Source organism: Pagrus major, chromosome 13 (genome assembly GCF_040436345.1).
Source record: "Pagrus major chromosome 13, Pma_NU_1.0".
In the NCBI taxonomy this organism is placed as follows: Eukaryota; Metazoa; Chordata; class Actinopteri; order Spariformes; family Sparidae; genus Pagrus; species Pagrus major.
This window is the reverse complement of record NC_133227.1, coordinates 14,359,598-14,372,195: the sequence shown is the minus strand read 5'-3', so window position 1 is coordinate 14,372,195 and position 12,598 is coordinate 14,359,598. Positions and strand designations below refer to the sequence as shown.

Genomic DNA, 12,598 nt, shown 5'->3' with positions numbered 1-12,598 from the left:
GCTAATTCTGTCCCATTCAGAGTCATTATTTTTCACATTAACTTGATATTACAGAGTTTCAACATAAAGAATATGGGGAGGTCCAAACAAAACAAGCAGCGCTGTTAAATGTTCAAGTTACTGCATAATGCTGACACTTCTGCATTGAGACTCTATATTGAGTCTACTTTTCTGGCTCACATTTGAGAAAATAGGCATATGAGTCAGCAAAAAATCATAGATGTCATGCTAAAATTACACAATGTCAGGTGATTTTTCCCCATAGCGCACTATAATGATCATAATGACCCACAGGAGTATTGTGGCACTATTTTCCTGCTCCACAGAGTAGCCTCCAAGCAGGACATTTCAGTAAGCAGGCATACTTGCAGAATATACAGAATATATATAGAGTTACAGAATTAAATGACAGCAGTCATTATTAATTAGGTTTTAAATAATGCAAATAACATAAACTAAAGTACATATCTCAACAGACACAGCTCATATTTAGCTGCTAACATGCCAACACTTCTGCCCTGGATGCTACAATTCAGCAGCTGCCTTCAAAGGGGACATTTAAACAATCCAGGACATTCAGCCTGTGTGGTGAATAGTTGACAGCTGCCAGAAACCAGAGGGAACACTTGCTTTGAAATAAATCTCTCTAGTTATATGAGCTATCACTTCAATTAGTCACCATCTGTCTCCTCAGACCTGACTCGTGTTTGCCAACCACAATCAATAAAAGCAAATGTCCGATTTAAGATTTGAGTGAGAAAACTGACTGAGAAGCCACCCGCCATCTTCAAGCCACTGGCTGTTCCAGGGATTGCAAGTGGGTGCAGTAATGTGTGGCTGTCATTGCTCTGACAAGGTCATCACATCAGGTCACAGCAGATAAGGGGACAGCCATGAAACCGCACGACTAATTTAAATTGGCAATAAGAAAGAATTCTCTAACTCCTCTGACTTTCTCTTTTTATTTCTTTTTATTCAGTCTTGGTACAAACTAATTTTACTAGTCCTACAATTTGACTCATAAAGATATAAATGGATGTCTCATTGTTTAAGGAAAAGAGCTCAAAGAGGAAAAAGAGGAAGTGCAAACATTACAACTGGAGCAGACACTGAAGAGCATACTAAAATGGATAATAAAATAGGATTCATGGAAGATATGTAGGACACAAATCCTATACTGTTTGCAAAATGCTGTCGTCCAATCTTCACAGTAAGCACATTTTACCTGGTGGTAGAGGAGATACAATGCCAGCTCCCCTAATATGTCTCCATTTAGACATGACAGCTATTCCCTGCTCAACTCATGTCCACAGTGCACTCTAGCTGCTCTGAACACAGATAGGTTCCCTCGACCTCAAAAAGCTTACCGTTTTCCATTTCTGTATTATTCACACAAGGTTTTTTAAATACAGTATATTCTCTTCAAGCAGCTATACTTCAGTGCATATCCAGTGTCTGCATTGTTTCTTAGCTCGACAAGAGTGACCTGACCTTTTGATGGAAGGATTAAGAACAGTTCATGTCAGCAATACGCTAAGTAAGTTGTTACTTGACACCTTGAAACCAGCCATAAAGACTAGCAGGCTGATCCATCTGCTTCACCCTGGAGGGGTGATGGAGAGTCACGGATACTGCCATGGGCACAGGGCTGCACATACCACTGTTTGTTTGAGAAAATACAACTACTGTAAGGCTATGTGCAGGCAAATCTGAAAGATGAAGAAGTGTCCTATCCATCAGAAATCACATGCCTCTCAGCTTATCCATGCTTTTTTAAATAACATTAAGTGGAATACCTCACTGCTTCATCCAGAGACATACACAGACTGAGTTGGGAGTTGGCATTCTCTACTAGCATAAAAAGGTATTGCTAGTTCAACACCAAAGTGTCTGCCATAGCCATGTGCAGTCAAGCCACAGTATGGTACCAGTGGACTAAAGTATTCACAGTATTCATTTAGGTTTTGCTTGTTATAAGTATGGTGGATTTGTTGGTTGGAGCTGTGACTTGGTCACTTACACCTCCACTGAAAGCAAGGAAATCATCCTAGTAACATCATTAACCACTCTTACTATTTTGGGCCTATTTACTGCTAAAACAACAGTAAACAAGAGTCATTTGTCTGTTGTATCTGCTGCCAATTGTTTCAATCTAACACTGCTGCCACACAGCAGTGAGGGGATCGTGTGTCATACACTGTGCCACAAAGGAGAGACACCAACATAATCAATCAGTTTGTCCATTGCATGCATTTTCTACTGCTTCCCATAAAGGGAGCTATATGCAGCCTTGACTATAGAATTTGCCCCGGGCTTGCTGTATCAGGGTTAGGATGTGAAGTTCAGATCTTGGGGCTCAATTTAGTGTAGCACAGCTGAGGCTATGGTGAGGTATCTTATGGCCCTATCCAATGAATGTTTAATGGGTCTGGAGAAGTCGGCGTGGAGGAAGCTGACTGTGCTGCATCAGTAGGCCAGGCTGTAAAATGAGACAGGGGAGGAAGCCAGCCAGCTCAGGATGGTGGGAGGAGAGGGGAGGGAAGGAGAGAGTGGAGTGCAGTATTCAGAGAAAGTATACAGAGCAGGACAGCAACCAAGATGTACGTAAGCAGGAAGCCATTACCAAAAACCACACTGCTGCACTATAAACCCTCCAAATGAAAATGGTATGGGTAGAAGTCATATATTTCAGTAATGTTCTATTCAAAACCTCCACTGAAATCCGGCTTATTCTAGGAGAAACAGACTACACAGGCTATTAAATTCAACTTCTTTACACTTCCAATTGCAAATGAGGCACATGCTCTGTCTGGTAAATTGAATATACTTTATCCATTCTTGCTTCCTCTTCCTGACAGTCCCAGTGCACGTGTCCATATCTGTAGAACTAGCAGGGGGTGAGCAGTACAGAAGTACTGAACTGTGAGCACTGGGATCTCGAAGCACAGGGATCTCTAAGCAGATCAGGAATAAACTGTCAACTCAAGTGAAGGCCTTTCTTTGGGCACTTGGGTTGTATTTGACTACAGACACAAACTGGAGGCAGAATGCATTACCACTGTCTATAAACAAAATCAGGAGCACTTCAGAGGATTATTGCAATGTCATAATAGTAAAGTTACAAGGCCGAAGGATATGACAAGCATCGTGAGAGACCCCAGAGTTGGCACGCAATTGCTGGATGGCTGCAAGATCTCAGGACTGGGAGAACAGGCACAGTAACATCAGAGAAGTCTCAACTCTTCACTCAAACCCTACATCAGCCACAGCTGTTTTTATGGAGCACTCAGATGTGGCCACACAAGGCGTCTCCACTTCTACGAGTTAAACTGACCATATCTAAAGCCTGGAGGTAGGCCTTCGGGCCAGGAAGAAGCTTCATTAAAATTTCTCATGCACCTGAACTGCGTCCTTCACAGTCCCTCCCCACTCACTGATTGGAATAAAGCTTCCTCTGCCCATCAGGGACTGTGTTACTGTGTATATCTGTCTATCCATATGCCCATCTGCAAGCCCCACGCAGCTGTGAACGATGTGTTAATGAGGCCTATAATCTGTGGGACATAACAGGAAAAAGAAAATGATTTCACCTCACAAAAAAATGTATTTCTTTTGACCGCAACTTCAAGAAAGGCAGGAGTAATTCTGCAGAGAACAAAGATAGCAGCACCTTATACAGTATATTTGAATTATTAACTTACTGTGTGTATGCAGATTGCCTTATCTACATGTTTGGGTATCAACTGGTGAATCAAACGCTCAGAACACACAAGAAGGGAGGGATGGAGCAAGATAGAGGGAGCATGCAAGTATGGACAGAAGTGTAGAGGTAATAGAAAAACTCTAAACCCAGTGTTACTCTGCAATTCTCTGGTTTATCAGTTAGCCTAAATGTATGGTGTATGGCTCAACTGCAGGTAGGATTTTCTACTAACAGACAAAAAGGGACATGCCGGTTGAATGCATATCGCTTGGTCTGCATTATATACAGTACTTCATGTGTATGAAAGTGTCCACACTACGCTGCATTTGCGTAAACTGTAATTATCTAGTCATGGGTCACATGTCCCATCCAGGAATCTCATAAGAAACGCATTGCGCGGCAACAACAACCACATAACTTTCGAGGAAGTGGATCACATATTTGATTGCAAAAATCTCTTTTGAGATTTTTTGTGGTTGTTGTTTTGTTGTTTGTTGGTTTTGACAACAAACGTCTACCAGTCGCCCGGAGGTCCACCTGGACACGGTGTCTGATAGCTGCTTTCCACAGGTAACTGATAACGCTCATGTCATGATTAATATCTTTGAGTTATGAATGCTTCTTAAGATAGTAGCTATCAAGCACTCATAGCGTAAAAATATTTGCATTTATTGCATTGATATACAACAAAAAATATTTCTGTGGAATCATTTATATATAAATGATGAAATATACTTGTGAATTCTTCTGTGCACATTCATTAATAGTAAGGCCCATCTCAATCCATTCATATCCACTAATGAAAGAAATCAAACGTAATCTCAACAGTACACAACAAGTTGTCAATACAACTAGGCAATTTTTGATGATGCGCCCATTCTGTGTACCCTGACTGCAGCAGACGGGCTACAGCAATTACTACCTGGACAGCTTTAAGATGAGTCAGCTGAAGGACACTGGTACAGTAGATTCAGAACAAATACCCGAGAGCAATACCATCCTGAAGTGCTGTACTGCAAGGACTGCTCTGAGACAAATACTTTATTGTGATCAGTCTACCATACACACACTTCTAACTACCACAATCTATTTTGGCCCTCACAGAGCTGAGGAGTAGCTGTGAGGGAGTTAGAAAGGAGTTGTCTTTATGTGAGCTAAGACACAACAGAGATAGTGTCTTTATCCATGCTGATCTACACCAGTACCAAACGTTTTTCTCTGCTAGCTCCCCTCTCCTTTCAAGAGTGATATATAATTGAAGTTACACAGGAAGGCAATACCAGATAAGCAACCCCAACCTCCCCCGCATAGAATTAAGTGACAACCCTGAGACACCGAGTGATGGTGCAGACAAATTGAAATGCACAACCCTTGCAGCTGCTAACTGAAGGCCTGAGGCAAAATCAGCTCATGTGTTTACAGTTTGTGCGCTATAAAAACTATTCCAAGCTTATTAAAGCTACTGACGGTGTGAATTTCAAACAGTGTCAACAGTGGTAAGTACAGTTTAGTTATGGTATCTTACTTTATCTATGATCCAAACACCTCTACAAGCATAAAAAAGAGTAAACCAGGGCTCCAGACTAACAGCGTTCCGTTATCCCAGGGATAACAGGAAATGTGTTTGGGACAAACAGAAACCTTCCCAAGATTGATTTTTGTATGTACTCAGTGTGAGACCCACAAAAAAATTGAATCTGCATCCGACAATGCGATTAATCAACTACTTGTGACGATAACCAGCAGAATAATCAGTAATGAAAACAATCTTTAGTTGCAGCCCTTGTAAACATGAATCAGGTGTGTTTTTGGGTTAACTGGACTGAAACGGAAACACCATGGTAAAACACCAACACTCTGTGGACTGCTCATGTAGCAGTCAAGGATCTGCAGTAATCCAACACTACATATGAAACATCTCAGCTCACTGAACCAAAATGGAGGATGCTGGGAGCTCGGGGGGCCTGACAGCAGCCGCCAGTCACTGCTCCTTGGCCCAAATACCAGCTTGATTGACATCTAAAGGTTGGTGACTTTTCTGAAGTGTGCTATTTGCCCCTGGCAACAGGGGTGCTACTTTTCATTGAGCTCAGTGGGAGTGAAGGCTTCCCCTGTACATGGAGCGGAGACCATCCACAGCGGATTATACTGCACAGCCATGCATAAACTATGGATTCCGAAAAAGATGTTTTGAATCATGCTGCAACATCATATGAACTGACTTTTTTTTACAGAAAAAACTGTTACATTTCAATAAAGCCCATACAAATTGAAGTCATATATAGAGCCACAACACTAAATTCATCAATCAAAATGTTTCAGTCATTTTTCAAGCAAAAAATGTCACATTTGCTGGTTCCATCTTCTTAAATGTGAGATTTTGCTGCTTTTCTTTGTCATTTATGACAGTAAATGAAGAGTCTTTGGGTTTTGGACTGTTGACTGGACAAAAGAAGCGATCTGAAGACATCACTTTGGGCTCTGGGACATGTGATGAACAATTTTCATAATTTTTAACATTTCGTACACTGAATGATTAATTGATTAATAATGAACATAATCAGAAGCTTTAGAAACAATGAAATCAATCATTAGTTGCAGCCCTAGTTATACATGAAACACTCATGTGAGAGAAAAGGGAATCTTGTTTTCATCATATCCAACCTGCTTATTGCAGACTAAATAAATAAGACTCATGAAGCAAATCAAAAACTGGTGGGTCTCCCATATCTGTAAAATAGTGTGGAAACTGTCCGACTTTGATGAAGGATGTCAGCTCTATGTGAAGTTAACAGTGGAAATATTAAGTCTAAAAATAACAACCAACAACTGTCAACTTAAAAAAATGTTGAGGGTTTTGGGGTTGTTTTTTTTCAGAGAGCGTTGGCTCAGTGTGCAAGAAGCTTTAAGCTGAGATGCATCCTCTGATTTTAACAGGATGTGTGACCTCAATCCAGAAAGTTAAATGTTGGAATAAGAGCAACACTTTATCTGAAGCCATGTGGTTCAGTGTAGGCCATCTCAGTCTGATACAAGTTTATACTCTAACTCTGGTCTGCAATGAGAAGCAATGCACACCCACACACACGCACGCGCACACACACATTCATAAAAGTCGCAGAGACTAAATGTAAATAACTTATACAGTACAGTAGGACTGCAACTAACAAGTACTTTCATTACTGATTAATCTACTGATTATGTTATGTTTCTGAACTGTTAAGTATATAAAATGGAAAAAATGGAAAAAAAAATGTGACTGAAAAAATGACTGAAACATTGATCAATTATCAAAATAGTTGGTGAGTTATTTCCTTACAATCAAATAATTGCTTGATCAACTAACTGTTGCAGCTCTACATAACAGAAAAGTAAATGAGCCTTCCTAGTCCTAAGAAGTCCTAAGAATATGAAAATAGCCTAATGGGTGTCCACTGGCAAAGTCCACAAGAAAGTTTGCAAAAACAACATTGGGCAGGTGACATTCTGACTTCTTATATGTTGAGTCACTTATGTCATTAACGGCAGTGATCATCATCACATCAATGAAAGACCAAATCAGAGGATTCCCAATGAAAACTAACTGTGTCTCAGGCCACACAGAACACAAGCCTGTCAGTGAGAAAATGCTGAACACCCACAGGACTTAAATCCATGCTGTGAATGAGACACGAGTCTCCCTTTTCTTGGTCAGCAGCTTTGTTTTTGCCAAGTAGCCACCCACTTACAGAGAGAACACTCATTAAGTGATCATAGTGTAGGGATCATCAAAAAACAGGGATACCAGGAAAGTTTCTGAGAGTGAAATTAATTAGGCACCAGTGCTCCTCGCCAGCTCCATTTACACACACAGTTTACCCAAAAATACACATGCGCTGACTTGGGAGACAGCATCACTGAATCACCAACACAAGTTCAAAAGTTTTCTTGGCTCCAGAGAATTCTGATTTCACGCAAACAAACACAGAGCCTTATTGATATGCACTGTGAAGGATCAAACTGTAACAACATGTCCAGGTGTAAATACAGCGGAGAAGCATTCAGGATCCAATCATTCACCTGAGGGGGTGCTCAGGAGTGCAACTGCAACACTTTTCCTATCAGCCTAAAGGATCAACACCAAAAGACTTCATCACATGGATCAAAACAGGAAGACATGGGAAGTAGTATGGGATGTAACATCATGGGATGTAAAAATCAGGAAGTCATTGATTCTACTATAAGTGTGATCCAGCTAAATCTTAATTCTAAAGACAATGCAGATATAAAGGTGCTTTCAAACAGTGAGAGGTCACCACCGCTCTCAATGTTTAAAATGTAAGCAACCAAGACAGCAGCATGGAGAGAGAGGGCAGGCGCTATGCTTAGTTATATGCCACTGCAGCTGATGTTAGCTGTTAACTTGCCACCGCCACTCACCAAGTGATCACAGCAACAGAAACCACTCGAAGAAAACAATATAGGGCTAATTTTGCAGCAAGATATTGATTCCAGACACACTTCACAGCTTTGCAAGAATTACTGAAGTACTAAAGCAGACCAAGGAGTCCTGACTGATATGGACTCTCCTCCTCAGCCACCAGACCTCAAACACAATGAACATGAATTGGTGCACTTGAAGACCATCAAGCATTCTTTGAGATCACAAGATGCTCTGTGGAACACTGTCAAATCCTGCTGGGATAACATGAGTCATCATGCTATCAGGTTTCACACTTACACATGAGTGCATGCTGTCATTAAAGCAAAAGGGGAACATACCAATTACCAAGATACTCTGAAATTCAGTTTTCATATTCCACTTTTCACTCAAATCATTCAGCTTAAATCATCATTTGTGATGAAAAACATGTATTACATTTGAAAATTGGAAGTATTTTGACTAGTGGTCTCCTACTGTACTGATCATACTGTACAATGTACAGTGTACATCATATCCTATAGTGACAGAAATGGAAGAAAGGAAAAGGCATTCTTGAATGATCAAGAATTGATTAAACCATTCCTTGTTGCAGAGACAGAATAAGAGACAAGCTCAATACACCTCTGGCTACTAATTTTCACTTTCTGGTGGATCAGGAAAAATTACTGCACACACCTGCACATATGTGTTCCCACGGCTACCAGATGATCTTGTATAAATATAGCCAACACATCACAATTGACAGATTGGGAAACGATTTCTAAGCGGTTAGCAAATGGATTTAATAGCAGTTTAGTTTTTTGGTTTTATCACACAAGGTGGTCTGTTTTGCTTTCACACCACAGATGAACCACACCATATCAAAAGTTACACACATCAGTGTTCAACAGGTTAGGCTCCTTTCAGTGTTGAATGCAAGAACCTCTAAACTGCTAAAAAAAAAAAATGTAAAAATATTTCATTGTTTTTTTCCAGTTATTCTATCCACTATACTCCAAACAACATCCCCTACACACATGCATCCCCTTCTCCTCTGTCTCCATCGGCCCCCCAGCCCTCTTGGCATGTTGTGGCATATGTATTTATCGAGCAACCAAGTGGCATTTATCTCACAGCTTAGTCATAATTAGTCCAACTCAGTCTCGGGCAGACAGCCTGTTAGTGGGCATATGTTCAGATCCTGGTTAAAGACACATTGCTCCCTGAGGGGATGTCTGCATGTTGACATGTATGTGTATGGTGTGTGTATGGTGTGTGTGTGTGTGTGTGTGCGTGGGCAGGGGCAACAGGTGGGCGTGTCTGCTTTATGGCAGCAGACGGTTGCTGTGGAGCGCGCGCCGAGCCTCCATTAACACAACCCACCATGTTCCCTTCCCTCGGCTAGCCAGCCGTGCTGAGAGAGGCCACTTGAAACCTGGAGGGAAGCGAGTTCATCCGAGTGTGCGGAAGAGGAAGAAGACAGGACGGAGCAGAGACCAGAAAAGGAGGGGAGGGAGGACCTGAGTCACACGGGAATAGTGGGAGGCGGGAGAGAGGGAGGGATGAAACAAGGTGAGGAAAAGAGGAAACCGGAGAGGAGGGGAGAGCAGAGAGGAAAAGAGGCAGTCTGGCTCAGGTCCAGGGTTATCACTGGCAAAAGTCGAGGCGTTTGCCAGCTGCCAGTTGGAGACAGCAGCACTCGGCCAGAAGGATGGTGCCCTGCGCAGCTTCTGTCGGCTGGTGTGTTTGTCTGTGTTTGTGTGTCTGTGTGCACAGCATGGATGCTGCAGAGTGCTGAGAGCTCAACTGATGTGTTAAGCACGGGACAAGGAGCATATGCAGAACCAGCTACACTGACTGAAGGGATGGTCTTTTTAAAATACAAACAAGTGCGGGCACAGTCGCTCCTCCTCTGCCATCCACAAGTTAGTGCTCATTTCTGCCAAGTTGCCTGCAGTCCCAGACACGAAGAGACAAGGGAAGCCGCTTAAAAACATCTCCGTAAGTCTCCTTCTTTTGGCAGACGACGCTTAAGTGTATCCTCTTTAGGCAGGACATTACATAACTGTTTGCCGTGTCGCCAGCCAAACCCAGTCGCATGCCAGAAGGATGTCAACAAAAATAAATATATATAAACCTGCAAGATTTTGTGTCAAAAGCCTGACACACCGTGACGGAAAGCTTGTTTACATCATCACGCGCTCCTTTCTTCATCATCTAATCAGTGATGCTGAGGCACAGACGCCGTCCCAATTTCCTTCATCTCTCCTCTCTCTTGAAGATGAGTGGAAGGAGGGGGAGAGGGTGGGGGGGTGGGGGGAGTAGCAGGGATTCTGTTTTTAAGGTTAAAGTGCGAAGCTGCTGCAGCTTTACTCACTCACCACGTGTCCCTTCGGTCATCGATGTCAGACATTCTCACGTGCACAGAACATACATACACACTGTTTGACCGCCAAATTACATGTGGGTCAGCTGAGTACAGGATGAGGTCATTTATAATTAGAGACAGAGCATATCTTATTTTATTTATTGTTTTTGTAAAGCACAATTCCCAAAAATTCTCTGATTCCATCTAATGCAGGGGTACATAAACATTTCCCCCTTGGAGGGCCAAAACTGAAACTAAATGGTGGGCCACAGGCCTAGAGCATACTATTGCATTGTACTGTTAACATGCTAAATGGTATTAGGATCCCAAGTTCCCTTAATTGATGGACTTTCACTCTGCTGGCCAAGATTATCAAAAATAATTAACAATTAGGGATTATAATTTTTTTTTAAAACATCTGGTTGACCAAATCATACCTAGTGGCGGACCAACTCTGGCCCATTGGCCCCACTTTGGGCAGCCCTGTTCTAATCAAATGTAAGTATTCTATGATAGTATTTGAACTTTTGGGTTTCAGACTGCTGCTCAACCAAGAAGCAATGTGAATAATTTAGTGTGAGTTCCGAGAAAATGACATTTTCCATGATTTTCTAACATTTTATAGTCCAAATAATAGCAAATAATCAGCAGATTAATTGGTGATAATGAAAATAATCAGTATTTGCAGCTCTATTTATAAAATAGTGAGAGGTAACTGATTTCTAGATGAGTCTTGCTGTACTGAGGGGCGCTCTGAATGTCACCCATCTGCAGCTCTTTGAGACGTCTCTGCTCTGACAACACTTAACCCTCGAGGGAGTCTGTTTTCCCTCCAGGGAGGTCAGAGGTCAGCTGCAGGTTAAAGGAGCTCTCACCCGTGAAGCCATCCTGTCACACACACAACACCTCTGCTCTTTTCCCCGAGAGAGAAAACACATGTTAAACAGTTTGAAGCCCATATTAGGTCATCATACATGCAATCGAGGTTGCATCACACATGACTGACTGAAAAGCAGCCTCAGCGTCCTGGGAACTGTTTAAATTCACCTTAATGCGGTGCTGCCACAGGATGCGCCCCCTCTAACGGACAGAGCCGGTATGACTCAGCTTCAGCACGAACAGCTCCCCAGGAAGAGGTTAATCCACTCATAGCATTTTAATGACATCTACACCAGCGCACCATACTAATCACATTTGCCTTCACATTTCTCGAAGCCGGTGTGCGGCTCAGTGGAGCCGGCCGCTGCAGTCCGGCGGCAGCCCGCAGAACGTCCCGGAGCCCCGGCGGCACGAACTCACACATCTTGTGAGGAACATGTCAGCCCAAATAGGCTGCAAAATCTATCACTGTGAAGCTGAAAACGTCACAACTCCGACAGCGACGTTTATCACTGAAAAAGCCCGTCTCTGTGATGCATTACAGCGGGAATAAATGGGTTTAACTAAAGGAGTTCCCTGTCCTCCATGTTACAGCTCCGTTACAACGCAGTTCACGGTGGACCGGTCCGTCCCCTCATCACATGCCGGCCCGGCTGCACTCAGGTGCGGTGATGAACACACGTATGAACTTCATGACGTAAAGTGACATTTTTAACATGCAAGCGACATTTTTCAAAGTTAGCTTAAAGACAAGTAGGAACATGCTTTTTATGAAAAGGGAAAGCGGTTTGGTTAAAACTTGAGCAGTATGCGCTGCTGGATACACACACTGCACTTCGACTCACCTTGAGCGGCCGTTCCTCGGGTGCTGAATACACTTGCTATCAAAGTGGCCACATACCAAATCATAGTACTATTGCCGACCAGAAATAAACCTCATCATATCTCAAAGTGCCCCTTTCGGTGAATCTCTCATCGCCGAGTGGTCCAGGACAAACTGAAGCGGGCCGGTGTCCCTGTTTTCTTGTTAACCGAGCCCTGGACACTTTTCCATCGGCGCTTTCCCCTCTCTCTTCCCTCTCCTCCGCTCTCCTCTCGCATCCTGAGACGGATCACCTGCGCCAATGGGACGAGAGCAGACGAGCCAGTGAAACCAAGCGCGAGCTTTTAGATAACCGCGGTCCCGCCTCCGCACGCGCTTCATTGATGGGCGTGGGAGAAATCCGGCCTCTGATTGGTTACCTGC

General features: G+C 42.8%; 1 protein-coding gene across 1 annotated transcript in view; it reads right to left on the bottom strand.

The window, feature by feature from the left end:
* The window catches only part of LOC141007259 (protein turtle homolog B-like), a 149,862-nt gene extending 137,601 nt beyond the window's left edge, over positions 1-12,261 (bottom strand). Inside the window, exon 1 of the mRNA XM_073479608.1 lies at positions 12,198-12,261. Coding sequence (XP_073335709.1) covers positions 12,198-12,261 — 64 coding nt within the window. The remainder of the gene's footprint in view (positions 1-12,197) is intronic.
* Between the last annotated feature and the right edge of the window lie 337 nt (positions 12,262-12,598).